The sequence below is a fragment of the Dasypus novemcinctus genome, chromosome 9 (assembly GCF_030445035.2).
Source record: "Dasypus novemcinctus isolate mDasNov1 chromosome 9, mDasNov1.1.hap2, whole genome shotgun sequence".
Lineage (NCBI taxonomy): Eukaryota > Metazoa > Chordata > Mammalia > Cingulata > Dasypodidae > Dasypus > Dasypus novemcinctus.
In genome coordinates, this window is record NC_080681.1 from 90,892,745 (window position 1) to 90,909,763 (window position 17,019).

At 40.6% G+C, this 17,019-nt stretch overlaps 1 protein-coding gene across 1 annotated transcript; it reads right to left on the reverse strand.

Moving 5' to 3' along the window:
- Positions 1 to 7,240: 7,240 nt before the first annotated feature.
- Positions 7,241 to 8,188, reverse strand: LOC101429269 (olfactory receptor 2A12-like). The gene has a single exon (XM_004484007.1). It carries the CDS (start codon positions 8,186 to 8,188, stop codon positions 7,241 to 7,243), a length of 948 nt encoding a protein of 315 aa, XP_004484064.1.
- Between the last annotated feature and the right edge of the window lie 8,831 nt (positions 8,189 to 17,019).

Below are 17,019 nucleotides of genomic sequence, written 5' to 3' on the forward strand. Positions count from 1 at the left end.
CTTCTAGTCTGCTGATATTTGCTGCAAGTGTATTTTTGATTTCTTGAACTGTGGTGTTCATTCCCATCATATCTGTTATGTTTTTGCGTATGTCTGCAATTTCCCCTCCAAGTGATGTCTTCATGTTTTTAACCTCTTTCATTACTGCATCAAATTTGTCGGTGATAAATGTTCTGAGATCTTTCATTGCTTGTGCCAAGTTTTGCTCCCCTTTGTGATTATTGGTTTGTTGATTGGATTCAGCCATGTTTTCCTGATTACTGGTTTGGTTTGTAGATTTTTGTTGCTTTCTGGTCATCTCTTTATTTTGACGAATTTAATCAGTTCCTTAGCTTCTTTGTCTGCTCTTGGAGGTTAATTAGTTGTTATTTTTGCATAGGTGTTATATCTTCTCTTTGTCACTTTTTTCTTCTTATTCTAGTTACTTGTTGGTTAAGTTCACTTTAGAGGAAAGTATTAGTGTTGGGGAAAGGCAATTGTGTAAGCAAGGGAAAAGTGTAAAGTAGTATTGGTGATGTATGTTAACAAAGCAAGAATATGAGATCTGGGAGGATGGAGGTTAGATTCGTGTAGATTGTATAGAGTTATAGCGTAGGTAGAGTACCTTTTATGAAGTAGATAACTGAATATGGGAGGAATATGGTATGAACTACAAAGCTATTGTTTTCATGAGAGAGGGAAAAAGAAAAGAAAGGTAATAGTTTCAAGAGTGGATAACAGACAGAAAACAGAACAAAGATATTAGAAATTAAGAGTTAGACACCTTGTGGGTCTAAGAATGGGAGGTGGGGGGTGGAATATAGGAGAGACAGTAGATGATAGTGGATATCAAGATGCAGGGGAAGGGGGATAGTGTAGGTAGCCTAAATCAGTTCACACAGAAATGAGACAGTGGAGGATGGGAAAACCCCAGCAAATGTGAGGTGTTCCCTGTAGCACCTATTGTATACTTGAATTAAAATAAAATAAGTGGAAGATGAGGGACAAGAGGGAAAGAGAAAACCGAAAAACAAAAAAACTAATTATAATAAAGAAAAAAAGAAAGACAAGAAGAAAGGAAGAGAGAAAAAGAGGATGGGCAAACGGTGGGGAACGGATAGGGGGAAGAGAGATACAGGTATACACGTGTCACAATTGCAACACTATCTAAAACAACAACTTCCCCCGCTTTGCCCTAAAACCCCCCGTCTGTCTGCCCAGATGGGTCTGCAAGCACCTCCCTTCCCACAAACCCCCAATAGGCCGCCCAGGGCCCACGAACTCCCCAGTACTGCAGATGCTCAAAAAAAAACAAAAAAAACACAAAGAACAGAAACCCCTCCGCAGGCCTGGCTCCGCCCGCCGCTGCCCACCGCGGAGGCCTGGACCGGCTCTGCCCGGCTCCTTACGCCGCCGCGGCCTGGTCTGGCTCCGCCCGGCTCCGCTCGCTACAGCGGCCCGGCCCGGCCCCGGCGCCCGCCTCTCGCCACCGCGTCCTGGACCGGCCCCGCCCAGCTCCGTACGCCGCCGCGGCCCGGCCCGGCCCGGCTACGCCCGGCTCCGCTCGCTACAGCGGCCCAGGCCCGGCTCCGGCGTCCGCCGCCCGCCGCCGCGGCCCGGCTCGGCCCGGCTCGGCCCCGCCCGGCCCCGCTCGCCGCCAGCGCAGCCCGGCCGGGCTCCGGTGTCCGCCGCTGTGGCCCGGCCTGGCTCAGCCCCACCGAGCGGGGCTAGATGCCTCGTCTCCGCCTACCCAAGGAGGGAATCCTCTACAGGTAGCTGGGATCTCCGTGTATATTTCACAGACGGATCCTCTCTGTTACCTTCCCTCCAAATCGATGTCCAGACACCTCCGGACCAGCAAAAATCCCGAAACAATCCGGTCCCAAAGAGTCTCCAACGCCGCCCAGCCGATTCCCTGCAGAAGACCCTAACAGGGATGTTCACTCAGCCGCCATCTTGCCCCCTCTCCCAATTACTGATTTCTTTTGTAATTTCCTCCTTGACCCAGTGATTGTCTAAGAGTGTGTTGTTTATCTTCCATATCTTTGTTCCTAATCTTTGTGACTAATTCTGAGTTCATTGAGAATTGTTCTGCGACCTAGCATGTGATCTATCCTGGAGAATGATTCACGTCTTCCGGAGAAGAATGTATATCCTGCTGCATTTGGGTGTAATGTTCTATATGTGTCTATTAGGTCTAGATTCTCTAAAGGATTATTCACATTCTCTGTTTTTTTATTGATCTTCTGTTGAGATGTTCTGTCTAATGGTGACACTGATATATTAAAGTCACTCACTATAATTGTAGAGGCATCTATTTCTCTGCTTAGTTTTTTCAATGTTTGTTTCAGGTATTTTGAGGCACATTTGTTAGGTGCGTAAATGTTTATGATTGTTCTTTCTTCTTGATAGAGTACCTCTCTTTTTAATATATAGTGTCTTTCTTTGTCTCTTACAAGAGTTTTGCATTTAAAGTCTATTTTGTCCAATATTAATATAGCTACTCTCACCATTTTTTTGGTTATTGTTTCCATGTAATATTTTTTCAAAATACTCACTTTCAACCTCCTTGTGTCCCTGGGTCTAGGGTGAGTTTCTTGTAGACAGCATATAGATGGGTCATATTTCCTTATTCATTCTGCCAATCTGTGTCTTTTGATTGGAGAGTTAATCCATTCACTCAATGTTATTACTGTCAACTAATTATTCACATTAGCCATATTTTCTTTAGGTTAATGTATACCATATGTCATTTTTTATTTCTGTTTTTATCATTTTAGTTATTCTTACAATAATCTTTATTGGAGACTCTCCTCCAAATTTCTCTCTCCTATTTTCCCTTTCAACCTGCTGAACTCCCTTTGGTATTTCTTGAAAGGCAGGTTTCTTTTTGACAAACTCTCTTAATTGCTGTTTATCTGTCGACATTTTTGAAAGCCAGTTTTGCTGGATAGAAAATTCTTGACTGGAAGTTTTTCTCTTTTAGCACCTTAACTGTGTCATACTACTGCCTTCTTGCCTCCATGGTTTCAGATGAGAAATCAGCACTTAATCTTTTCAAGCTTCCCTTGTTTGTGATGGATCTCTTTTCTCTTTGTCTTGAGCACTGGACAATTTGACAAGTATATGTCTTGGGATAGGCCTATTAGGATTTATACTGTTTGAGGTATGCTGCACTTCCTGGACATGTATGTCCATGTCCCTCAAAAAAGTTGGGAAATTGGAAAGTGGATGTGGCTCAACTGATACCTCCGTCTACCAAATGGAGGGTCCAGGGTTAAGTCCCCAGGGTCTCCTGACCCATGTGGTAAGCTGGCCCACATATCAAAAAGGAAACTTACTATGTACACACATACACACAAACAAGTGCTGCTGCCACATGCAAGGAGTGCTGTGCCATGCAATGGCATCCCCAGGGAGGGGTGCCCCACACTTAAGGAGTGTGCCCTGCAAGGAGAGCCGCCCCATGTGAAAAGAGTGCACCCTGCCCAGGAGTGGTACTGCACACACAGAGTTGATGCAGCAAGATGATGCAATAGCAACAACAACAAAAAGAGAAGCAGTTTCCCAGTGCTGTAGGATAATGCAAGCAGATGCAGAACACAGAGCGAATGGACACAGAGAACAGGCAATTGCGGCGGGGAGAGGAATAAATTTTTAAAATTTTTAAAAAAAAGAGTTGGGAAATTTTCACCATTATTTCCTCCAACATTCCTTCTTCTTCCTTTCCCTTCTCCCTCTGGAATTCCTCCAATGTGTATATTTGTGCACTTCATGTTGTCATACAAATTCCTAAGTCCCTGCTGGATTTTTTCTATCTTCTTATCTATCTGTTCTACCATCTGTTTTATTTCAGATGTACTGTCTTTGAGATCACTAAATCTTTCCTCTTCCCATTCAAATCTGCTGTTATGGGCTTCCAGTGTATTTTTATTTCTTGCAGTGTGCCATTCATCACCATTATATCTGTTATCTTTTTATGTATGTTTACTATTTCTTAAGTATGCTCCTTCAGTGTCTTCTTAATGTCCTTTATCTTTTCTCTCATTTCATTAAGTTGATTCATGATATTTGTTTAGACATCCCTTATTAGTTGTTCCAATTTCTGCATCTCCTCCTGTTTTTTAGTTTATTCATTAGACTGGGCATGTCTTCCTGTTTGTTAGTATAGCTTTTAATTTTTTGTTGGTATTGAAGCATCTGTTTATCTTGATGTGCTTATTTGTCTAGTTAGATTCTCTTTTATTCTATGGTTTTATTTTGTTTGTGTGTATGTGTGTGCATGGTAAGTTTCCTTTTTGATAAGTGGTTCCTCTTATTCTGTATCCCTCCAGTTGTCTGTGTTCCCTTGGAAAAATATATTAGGACCAGAGAAAAGCAAAGATTTAAGAAGAGAAAAAGAAAATTAGTAATAATAATTTTTATCAAGTAAAAGAGTAACTCTATAAGAGCTAGGAAAATAAACAAGTAATATGAGAAAAAAAATTCAAAGTACAAATGGAATAAGAATGAAAAAGTGGAATAGAAAATACGAAACAAGGAACAAAATAGAGGAAAAAATAGTATGAATTAGAAGGCCAGAATGATGAGAAGAGAAGAATGATGAGAAGAGAAGCAAAAGATAAATAAAAAAAGGTGGAATGAAGGAAAAACAACAGAAAACAAAAGATAGAAAAATGAAAGAAATGAAATAAAGTAGAAAAATAAGTAAAAGAAAAAAGAAAGGAAGCAAATAAAAGGGAAAGACAACAAACAAGAAACAAAACAAAAATACCAAACAAACGAACAAACAAAAAACATACACAAACACAAAAACATGAAAAACAGCCTTCTCTTTTAAGCCCCTAAGAAGCTTCTCAGGCTGCCAGTGCTCATCAATAACCCTTCAATGTGTCCTCTGCAGGTGATGTACTGGGTTTTAGCGAGGAAAATAAAGGAAAAAAAGAGGAACCAATAAAAAATTTAAAAAATAACAGATCCAAGAAAACCAAAAACAAGAAAAAAATCTGTCTATATTTTCCCTGTCATCAAGTACCATCTGGGTGCCTAATAATCTGGTGGATCAATCTCTGGATCACTTCTCTAGAGAGACCCAGGAATCAAACCACAAATATCTTATATGCAAGGCAGGAATCATCCACTGAACTACACCAGCTCCACAGCTTAAACAGGCTTCAGAAAACTTATCTGGCTCTTTCTGCCTCCTTTCCTTCAGGCAGGTTCAGCTTCTGTTTGCCAAGCTGGGCTGTTTAGTAGTGTGTCTCCATCCCCTCTCTACCTTAGTTCCACTCTCTCCCAGGTCGCTGGGTGTGATAGCCTGCCTGATTAGATCTCCCCTCCCCTCTCCCTGTGGCTACCTCAGTGCTGGTTGGTGGAGGACCCTCCAAGATTCAAAGTGGGTTCAGTTGGCCACACTCACCAAAAAGAAAGCCATCTTCACCCTCTGCCAGACCCATCTTCCTCCTAGGGAACACTCAGCCCCACTCCATTGTTAGTCCCAATTATATTTTTTAAGAGTTGGCTGTAGTGCGAAGTTCTGTGCTAGGCACTGGAGATACAGACATAAGTGCAAAAGTAGATCTTTCTGCTCCGTGGCTCACACAGCTTCTGCCCTCAAGCTCCCATTTACTAGATGCTGTCCTAGCTACTTCACATATATATCTCATTTAAAACCCAAACATCCCTGTGAGGAAGGTCCTTATAAATACATTTCACATATGAGAAAACAGAACTTCAGCAATGTGAAGATACTTGGCCATATTTGCAGGGGATGTAAATGACTGAGTATGGATTCAAACCAAGGCCCTCTGACTCCAAAACCAGTGCTTTCTCTAAGGCATTCCCCATCTCACTGACCATCTAAGGTAGGTATCAGCTGTTGCACAAATTGCAGCACTTGAGTTGTGGCATTATTATTTCATGACCATAGAGCTCTCCACATATCTTTTGGTTTCCTCAGCATCTGGCATTAGATGACCTGCAATGGATGCTCAAGAAATGCTTGAAATGACCTGGTCCATCCCAAGGCCTCTGGGCCACCAAAGAGGCCTGGAATTAGGATGGATGTCCATGCCAGGGATGTTAGAGACTCCTATGTCATATTCATCCCTTGAAATAATAAGAGTCACTATGTGTGCTGTCCACTATAGTTTACAGATGGGACATATACATAGAAGTGACTTATTCTTTGAAGGTTTTCTTATTCTTCTTATGATTCACAGAAGATTTTCAACAGCTTACTGCATGTGCTAAACCCACCTCACTTACTGAAGCATAGAAATTTAGAGACACAGGAGGCATCAGAGATTAAATTCAGTGTTTCTTTAATAGATGAATAAAGTGAGGTCCAGTGAGAAGAAGTAAATTGCCCAAAGTCACACAGCAAGTTCACAAGGTTGAAAACAGAACTCTAGTCACTTAATGTCAAGTCCCATGTCCTTTCCACAATACAGTGCAGAGTAAACCACATCAGCCCCAGGAACCACATTCATTCCATGTACCAAGTCAGGTCAACGGGGTGTATTGATTCCATACACCACTGGTTTAATTTTCAGGATTGACAAAGATATTTATTGCTTCCAGGTACCACTTTAATTGTCTACATCACCTCGGCTCTCTAGTGTTTCCATACACATTACATATATATCATTTATATTAACATGTTTCATGTTGTTTACATATATTCTATTGATTCCTATGCCTTTGTGGTGGATTATATCATTATCCCCATAATTTGCTGCCCTCCCTATGTAGGGATTATACATCCCTACCAATTGCCATGTAGCTTGCATTATTTTTCCTACAGAAGAAAATACTTCTTGCCCCATTGCTATCAGTCTGGACTATGTGACTTGCTTGGAGCAATGAGGTGTGAGCAAAGAAAATGTGTCACTTTGAAGCAGAAGCTTTAGGAATCATCATTTATTTGGCCCTTGTTCTTTTCACTCTGTTACAGAAATGGCATGTTTCATATAGGGGCTACTCCTTAATCCTTGACATGACACTGTGGTAAGCAACAGATAACTTCTAACTTATGTGGAACATGAGCAATAAATGAAACTCTGCAGGTGTAAGTAACAGAGATTGTGGAGTTTTTTGTTATTGCACCACAATGTGACAAGGTGATAAAGACAGCCGTATTGTTTCCATGCACCACATATGTTCCACTGACGAAGTACTATATAGCTTCAAATGTACAATGTTGATTGGATACATCTAAAGGCATCGGGCACTCTACCTCATTCCTCCTTTTGCTCACAGTTCACCAGGCCACCCTACCATGCCCCATCACCTTCAGAAAAGCCACCTTGATATCCTTGTTCCTCAGACTGTAGACCACAGGGTTAAGCAGAGTGGTGAAGACATTGTAAAAGATGGAGACCTGCCTATCATGTTCAGGGGTGTAACTGGAGTTGGGTCTCATGTAGATGTAAATGGCTGGAGCATAGAAGAATGTGACCACTGTCAGGTGGGAAGCACAGGTGGAGAAGGCCTTGCAGCGGCCTTGGATGGACTTGATCTTGAGAATGGCCTTGGCAATATGTATGTAGGAGGCCAGAATAAGGGAGAGTGGGGCAACAATTACACAGGTAGTGATGATCAGGTCCACAATCTCGATAAGGTGGATATCCATGCAAGCCAAGCTCCGTACTGAGGGGCCTTCACAGAAGTAGTGGTTAATGATGTTGGGCCCACAATAGGGCAGCCTCATGGTGAAAAAGGTATGGATCAGAGATAAGAAGAAACCACAGGCCCAGGTCCCAGCTGCCAGTCTCATGCACAGGTCCCAGGTAAGGATAACAGTATAACGCAGTGGATGACAAATGGCCACATATCGGTCATAGGCCATGACTGCAAAGAAGATGCCCTCAGTCAGGCCCATGGCACCAAACACAAACATCTGCAGCCAACAGCCAGCAAAGGAGATGGTCTTGGAGGAAGAAATAAGGTGCACCAGCATTTGAGGGATAGTGGTCGTGACATAGCCCATGTCTAGCAGGGAGAGAATAGAAAGGAAGAAGTACATAGGAGTATGGAGATGTGAATCCAGGCCGATCAGGGTGATGATGAGCCCATTTCCCAGGACTGAGCTCAGGTAGAGGAGAAGGAAGATAATGAAGAGGATCCTGTTTGATGTTGGGTCACTGGAGAAGCCAAGGAGGATAAATTCAGAAACCCAGCTTTGATTCTGTCCTGGAAGCATCCACATGGTAGAGCCTATAAGAGGATCACACTCATATAAATGTCATTAAAGTGTTATAATCTGGCAAGAATGTCAGCTCTGGAGGCAGACAGACTAAGACTTTCATTCTGGCTCCACTACTCATCTGCTGTGTAATCTTGAGCAAGTTACTTAACTTCCTTGACCATCAATCTCCTCATCTCTAAAATATGGCCAATAATACCCACCAGTAGTAGCTTGAATTATGTACCCCAGCAAAGACATGTTCTTTTTTTTTTTTAATTATTTATTTATTTATTTTTAATTACATTATGAAAAATATGAGGTCCCATTCAACCCCACCGCCCCCGCCCCCCACTCCCCCCACAGCAACACTCTCTCCCATCATCATGACACATCCATTGCACCTGGTAAGTTCATCTCTGAGCATCACTGCACCCCATAGTCAATGGTCCACATCATAGCCCAGACTCTCTCACGTTCCATCCAGTGGGCCCTGGGGTTATCTATAATGTCCCGTAATTGTCCGTGAAGCACTATCCAGGACAACTCCACGTCCCGAAAACGCCTCCACATCTCATCTCTTCCTCCCGTTCCCCACACCCAGCAGCCACCATGGCTACCGTTCCCACACCCATTCCACATTTTCTCTGTGGACATTGGATTGGTTGTGTCCATTGCACATCTATGTCAAGTGAGGGCTTAGATTCTTAATCTTAATGTGCATAACTATGGTTGTGAACTCTTTTGTGAACAGGCTATTTTAAGATCCTATTTAGGTGTGGCCAAACTGAAGGAGGGTGGGCCTTAATCTGTATAATGGGTTCCTAATTAAGAGATGAAATTCAGACATAGCCAAAGGAGCCAGAAGCCAGAAGTCAGCTGAAACCAGAAGTGCAGTCACAGCAGGAGATTGAAGACATCCCTGTGATGGGAGGCTGAGATACAAGAAAAAGAGTACCAAGGATTGAGGAAATCCAGCACCAGTACTCTACAGACTTCAGGGAGAATGCATGGCCTTGCTGACTCTTTGGTTTGGAACTTCTAGCTTCCAAAATCATGAGGCAATAAAAGTCTGTTTTTAAACCAAGGCATTGCAAAGTATTTGTCACAGAGGCCTAGCAAAATGAGACACTATTACTAAGGGATTTGTGAGGAATAGAGGCAATGTATATGAAGTATTGTACTGCCTGATAACAGATAACAGGTTAAAGGTTCATATGCAATCTTTCCACTCTAACTATACTTCCGTATACAAACTGGCCACTTACATGTTCACCAATAATCTGTTTACAACAACCACATAAGCTCCAACCCCAAAACCTTTTAGAGATGGAAGTTCCCTAGTACTGTTTGTCTGTGTGTATCAAAATAAATGGCTACATGTCTCTCCTTTTCACACAAAGGCATTGCTAAGGCATCTCTCTTTCCTAAGGAGCCTTGAGGAGGTTTCATAATCTTTAACATGACACAAAAATTGAACTGGACCTCAAAAAGAACATCTAACTCCTTTAATTCAATTCTTTCCTCTAATCATTTTACAGATGTGGGTATCAAAGAATGTATTTTTCAGGGCTCATCAATAGGAATATCCATCTACATAATCCTCACTACCTTGGTGATCCACAGTAGATCTTCATCAGGCATGTGTTGGCCAAAAATCCTAGGAGTGGGGAGCTGATGTAGCTCAATCGATTGGGCTCCTGTCTACCGTATGGGAGGCCCTGGGTTCGCTTCCCAGGGCCTCCTTGTGAAGGTAAGCTGGCCCTTGCCTATGGAGAGCTGAAAGCCTGTGCCTGTGGAGAGCAGGCATAGCAAGATGAAGCAACAAAGGGAGACAAGCAGACACAGAAGAAAGTGCAGTGAACAGACACAGAGAGCAGACAGCAAGCAAGCAGCAAGGTGGGGATAAATAAATTTAAAAAATAAAATAAAATTTTAAAAAATCCTAGGAGCGTAGATGAGCAGAGACTTCTGTCATTTAATTCTACCACACTCTACCTATCCTTATCCCTTCCATCTACCAATCTCCTGCTTGCTTCCCCTTATTTATTAAAGACTTTGACACCTGGCATTCAATATCCCACTCAGTTCCAAGACTTGCCATTTTCCAAAATAACTTGAATGCTTATGTGGATGACTGATCATGGGACACACTGAACTGACATTTTCTTAGTTCTAATGACCTTCCTTTCCACATGCCTTTGACTACTTTCTCTCATGGCCACTCCCTCATCCTTGCTATCATTTGGAACTGATATGTCCTGAATTCACCAATTCATTTATCTAACTTTCTGACTAAATCTATTACTCTAGGTTTGTTCATTCATTACTCCCATTACCCGTATTCTTTATAATTATTTTGTACCTCCATGGGATTGATCATTGTGTTCATTTTATTTCATGATTTATGACACACCATAATCTTCAGTACATTTTAGACTCTTGTTTTATTTTATTTCTTTTAACTTTTCATCCTCAGTCACTACTCTCATTACCCCCCCCAAGAGAACCATTTTGCTAATGCCTTGAAAATATATATCTCTCTCTATATATATCTATATCCTTGCAGAGGGTTTTAATATGTATTTATTTTTAATCCAAATAAACACTTTTGTGCACTAGATCCCATCCTGCCATTTTTATACTTAATACTATTTCAAAGATCGATTAATGTTGCTGTCCATACTTCTAATTCAGTGCCATAACTCTGTTTAGTCAGATACTTCATATTCTTTATAGTTTAAAAATATCATTCCTGTAAATGCTTTGTTCATTATTCGTTGGTTTAATTAACATGTTATAACTTTTGTGGTTATTATAAATAGCCTCTTATTTTCAAAGTTTGTTCTAGTAGGCTATTACAGATTTAAAGAAATATTATTGATATTTATGTTACCATGATTAATAGTTATGTTATAAATGTTCCCATTAGTTCTAATAATCCATTGCGTGATTTATGTTGATTATATTATCAGAAAATAATGTTTTTTCTCTCTTTATAATCTTTTACTCAGCTATAATACTTTGTTTTATGTTATTGTATTCGCCGGAATTCTGGAACTATGTTAAACAATAGTGGTGACAGACATTCATTCCTTCTGTTTTATCTTAAATAGATTACATCTAAATTTTCTCTATCATGTTTTACTCTTGATGTGGCTTTTTTGAGTTAAGAGAGTTTCTTATATTCCTCGTTTTCCTTGAATTTTAACAAATAATCATTAAACCGTATTAAAGGATACATATTCCCCCCACCTTTTCAGAGATAACCTTTCCAGGTTTCCCTCCTTTAGTTCATTAATGCCATAATTTCACTGATAAAGTTTTTCTGAATTTGAAAAAGATTTTTGCCTTTCTGTGACACCTGTTCTCTCATCAGGACTTCCATTCCTTTGATTCATCACCATTCTTGCAGTCAGTATTCCCTCCAGCTTTACTTTCTTTGCTGTCCTGTCTATGGTCCCTCATTCCACACACTGTCTCACTGATAATCCTTTTGGACCATGTGTTTCCCATTGTACAAGATTGGAAAATTTCCATTAATGAATGAAACTTACCTTCCAGTTCCACTCCCTTCCCCAGTATTCTGAGGTTTGTAGAAATGCTAGTAGGAGGAAACCACATTATCAATTAATTTAGGGCATTATAAACTCAACGTATCCTCTTTCCACTGGACCTACAGTGCTGTACCCTGTTGCAACTATTATAGTAAAACCTGATTTGGGGAAGATTCATCAATGGATGCAGTGCCAGTTATCAGTTTATCAAATCAGCCCTAAATCCACCCTTTTTCTCCTGCTTTCTGATGCTGGATCCACCTTGTAAACATTGATCCTTTGCCAACTGCCACGTATTAGGCTTCCCCAATAGAGGGCGCTGGAGGGGCACTGTAATGAGAGCGCAGCAGGAAGGTACTTCTGTTCCTTTTTTCAGTCCTCCTTTCTTTGTAATTCAGCCAGAGAGCCTGTGGATTGGTGGTGAAAAGGCCAGCAGCAGACCTCTCAACTGACCTGACTGGACCAGTGCCAGCCACACCTTCAGGCTTCACTCTTCTCACCCAGCAACTGCAGTCTTGGCAGCTCTGACTGGCAGCTCTCATGGCAGCTCTGGCCATACCCTCAGGTAACTGCCCACCTGGCAGGCACTTCCAGAGACCAGTGCTTCCACACACCGACGCCGCACTCACCCCATCCTACAGCCTCTTCTCCAGCCGGTTCTGGCAGCACTTTTCCCACCTAGTCGCCACTTCTATGGATGATCTGACCTGCGTCCACTGGCAGGTGGAGCTTCTGTCGGAAACTCAGCCTATTTTCGGCAGGATCCGGGGAGGGAGGGAGGAGCTCCTAAACCCTTGCCCTTCAGTGTGCACTCTCTTCAGTCTACAGGTAGTAGCTGCTTTTCCCCCACTTTACAACTGGATCTTTTAGCGTCCTCTTTTATGTCGTTTACTAGTTAAGAATTCTTTCAATTAAAATTATGCTGTTCAAATTATGGGTGTGTTCTATCTCCTAACTGGATCCTAATTGATACAGATGTTAAATCTATGTGGAATGAATTTGATAAGAAACAGAATATTTATATATTTATAAACTAATCTACCCACAAATTACTTAATAACTGCAAAAGGAAAAAGTAACAGCTATACAGTGGAGAAAATGAACAACATATTATCTGAGTAATCACAATTAACATCAAGAATAAAGAGTATGCAACATCATTAGCCATCAGGGAAATGCAATTCAAAACCACAATGAGATACCATTTCACACCCATTAGAATAGCTGCTGTTAAAATAAAACAAAAACAAAACAGAAAATAACAAGTGTGGGAGAGGATGTGGAGAAATAGGAATATTCATTCATTGCTGGAGGCAATGGAAAATGGGGCTGTCGCTATTGAAGATAGTTTGGCAGTTTGGCAGAAAGCTAACTAAAAAAACTACTATATGATCTGGCAATCCCACTGTTAGGTATATGCCCCAAAGAATTGAAAGCAGGGATTTGAACATATATTTGTACACTGATGTGCATAGCAGTTGTATTCACAATTGTCAAAAGTTGGAAGCTACCCAAGTATCCCTCTACCAAAGAATGGATACATAAAATGTGGTTTATGAATTCAATAGAATATTGTTCAGCCTTAAAAAGATTGAAGTCCTGATACATGCAACAATATGGATGAAATTTGAAGATATCATCTTGAATGAAATAAGCCGGACATAAAAGGACACATATTGTATCATCTCACTGTTTTAAAATAATTAGAATAAGCAAACTCATGAAGTCAGAATCTAGAATGTTAAGTTACCAGGGGATGGGTAGGAATAGGAAATAGGAAGATAATGACTTAAAGTGTGCAAGGTTCCTATTTGGAATGATGGAAATGACTGGTTATGAATGGCACTGAAGGTAGCACAGCATTGTGAATGCAATTAATAGCACTGAAATACATATATGAATAAGATTCAAAGGGGAAATATTAGATTGTCTATATGGTGACAAAATTAAAATTAAAAATCAAAGCCATGGAACTATACTACACAGTGATCCCTAAGTTAAATCATGGACTTTAATTAATAGTACAATTATTAAAATGTACTATCATCAATTTTAACAAATGTTCCACATGAATGCAAGGGTCTGCTAGAGAGGTAAATCCTGTATATATGGAAATTCTATTTATTATGATTATTCTCTAAACCAACAACTTCTTTAAAAGAAAAAAGATGAGTAGCAAATAGACATGATGTGTCCCCAGATGTGATATCCTAAGAGTACATCACTTTGTATTATTTCAGTCAAAAATGTAAAACCTGAATCTAATCATGAGGAAATGACAGAGAAATCCAAATTGAGGAATATTTCTAAAAGTAAGATTCTAATCTTCAAAATATCGCTATCCCAAAAGTCAAAGAAATGCTGAGCATATATAATAGAAACAGGAGACTACAAAGACAACAACAAATACTATAAATAATCCTGGGGATTGGTATAAATGACATTATTGTGACAATTTATAAAATTGGAATATAAACTGGATTAAAGATGGCATCAATGTAAATTTTCCTTAATTTAATAACTACTATGTAAGAGAATATCCTTGTTCTTTGAAAATATTCACTGAAGTATTAAGGGATAAAGAAAAATGGTATATGCAAATTATTCTCCAGGACTCACTAAATTATAACAACAAAAACAGCAGGTTTGTATATAGAGAAAAGATGATAAAGAAAAGAAATCAATAAGATAACAAGGAATACACCCTAGAATAATGGGCAAAAGATTGGAAAAGACACTCAGAAATAAGATTATCTATATGGGCACTAAGCAAGTGAAAAGGTGCTTAACATCATTCACTATCCAGCAATTGCAAATTAAGACCACAATGGAGCACCACTACACACCCATCAGAATGACTAAAATGAAAAATTCCTAGTATTGAAAAGTGCAACTGTAAAGTTCTTACTGCCAAAGGAAGTGTAGATTTGTACAATCCCTTTGGGAAAATGCAGTTATATCCTAAAGCTGAAGATATGCATATTCCATTACCCAGCAATTCTATCCCTAACTATATGATACACATTCATATATTCAAGAAAAGACATGTACAAGAATATTCAAAACACTATTCCAAATAGTCAAAAATAGGAAACTACAACCTCACAATCAATATTATAATGGATCAAATATAGTGGTATGTCCCTATAGTAGACTGTTATTCAGGAGATCATGAGAATGAATGAACCACAACTATATGCAACAATATGGATGAATCTCACAAATGCAATGTGAAGCAAAAATTTTTAAAAATGCGAAGCTTCAAAGACTATATGATTTCAATTACATAATATTCACAACAGGCAAAACTAACTTAATATTTTAGATATCAGAAAAAAAGTTCGCTTTGCTGGGGATAGAGATTCAAAGGAAAATTCGCCATCCTCAGTCTTCACTTTCTCTGGCCGCAGTCCCTCACCTGACCAATCTACCGCCTACGTATCCATCAGAGCCATTCCTCCCTCCACCCTTACCAGGTGCAATGGATGAGTCATGATGATGGGAGTGAGGGTTGCTGGGGGGGGAGTGGTGGGGTGGGGGTGGTAGGGTTGAATGGGACCGCATATATTTTTAATGTAATATTTTTACAAAATCAATAAAAAAATAAATAAATAAAAATCAAAGAACCCATCGATTTCTCACCTGCATTCTGACATCAGCCCCTCCCTAGGAGGGATTCTCCTCCTTCATTGGTCCTGTCTGTTCCCTGCTTAAATTCTTTGTGATGATTAAGTTCATGTGTCAACTTGACCCAATTGTTTATTCAAGGAAGCACTGTCCTAATTGTTACTATGAGGACATTCTGTGGACTTAAATTACCAATAAGTTGATTGTATCTATGGCTGATAACATCTACAATCACCTGAGAAGTTTGCTTTAAAAATGAGAGAAGTCTCATCCAATCAGTTGAAGTCTTTAAAAGGAGAAGTGATAATTTCAGCAGTCAGAAGAGAGAAATTTCCATCTGTGCTTTAGCCAGCTAGCTTCTTCTGGGGAATTAATTGAAAACCTTTATGTGAGTTCCCAGTTTATAATCTACCTTACAGAATTTCTACTCATGCATGCCCATGGTCACATAAGACAATTTTATAAAATCTCATATTTACAGATATCTCCTGTTGGTTCTGTTTCCCTAGAGAACCCTGAATACCACTGTTTAAGGACTTCCATTGCCCCATCACTTTAGCTGCATGTGCAGAGCCAGTAGTAAGTGACGTGTCACTCTTTGCATATTTCTTCAGCCTCAGCACCCAACTCTCTTTCCCCAATTCTGATCCCTTTGCATTCAAACATAATCCTCCATGCACCGTCTCCTGGTCCCTGTGTGTCCTTCCCTCTCTCACACCTCCAGGACTTTACCTAGGTTATTTCCTAAGAATGAACAAGCACTATCACCAACAACCTCACTGTCCACATGCACTCTGCTGAGGTTCCAACCCTTATTCCAGCATTAGGACTCACTATCTTTATTTCATCCTCACAAAAACTCATAGAGGTATTATTAAGTCCCTTTTACACATAAAAAACTAAGGCAGGTGATTTGTTCCAGATTGCATGGTTAGTAATTTGTGGATTTGGGACTTGAATCAAGGCAGTCTGCCTCCAGAGCCAACTTTTAATCATTACCTTTTCCTTCTTCCAGCAAATGGGCTTTAAGTGGGAAAGGTGAGGAATAAGAACTTCCCAGCCTCCACGCCCCGCCCCTTGAGGAAGCAGACTTGGCCCAATGGAGAGAGAGTCTGCCTACCACATGGGAGGTCCGGTTCAAACCCCGGGCCTCCTTGACTCATGTGGAGCTGGGCCATGCACAGTGCTGATGCATGCAAGGAGTGCCATGCCACACAGGGGTGTCCCCCACATAGGGGAGCCCCACGTGCAAGGAAGGCACCCTGTAAGGAGAGCCGCCCAGCACAAAGGAAAGTGCAGCCTGCCCAAGAATGGGGCCGCGCACATGGAGAGCTGACCCAGCAAGACGATGCAACAAAAAGAAACACAAGTTCCTGGTGCTGCTGTTAAGGATAGCAGCGGTCACAGAAGAACACACAGCAAATGGACAGAGAGCAGACAACGGGGAGGGGCGGATAGGGAGAGAAATAAATAAATAATAAATCCTAAAAAAAAAAGAACTTCTCCCATCTGCACATCAATTTGAGCTTCTTGAGCATTGCCAGAGGACACTATGGAATCAAGCCATGGCCTATCAGGAATTCAGAGGATGAGGTAATAACCACCAGACGAGACAGGATAAGAACCCTCCTAGGACAAAGGACTGAAGTAGCAGCCACAAACTATTTCTTG

Bases quoted from the DNA above. Each gene is read 5' to 3' on its own strand.
- LOC101429269 (XM_004484007.1), bottom strand. From the start codon at position 8,188: ATGTGGATGCTTCCAGGACAGAATCAAAGCTGGGTTTCTGAATTTATC.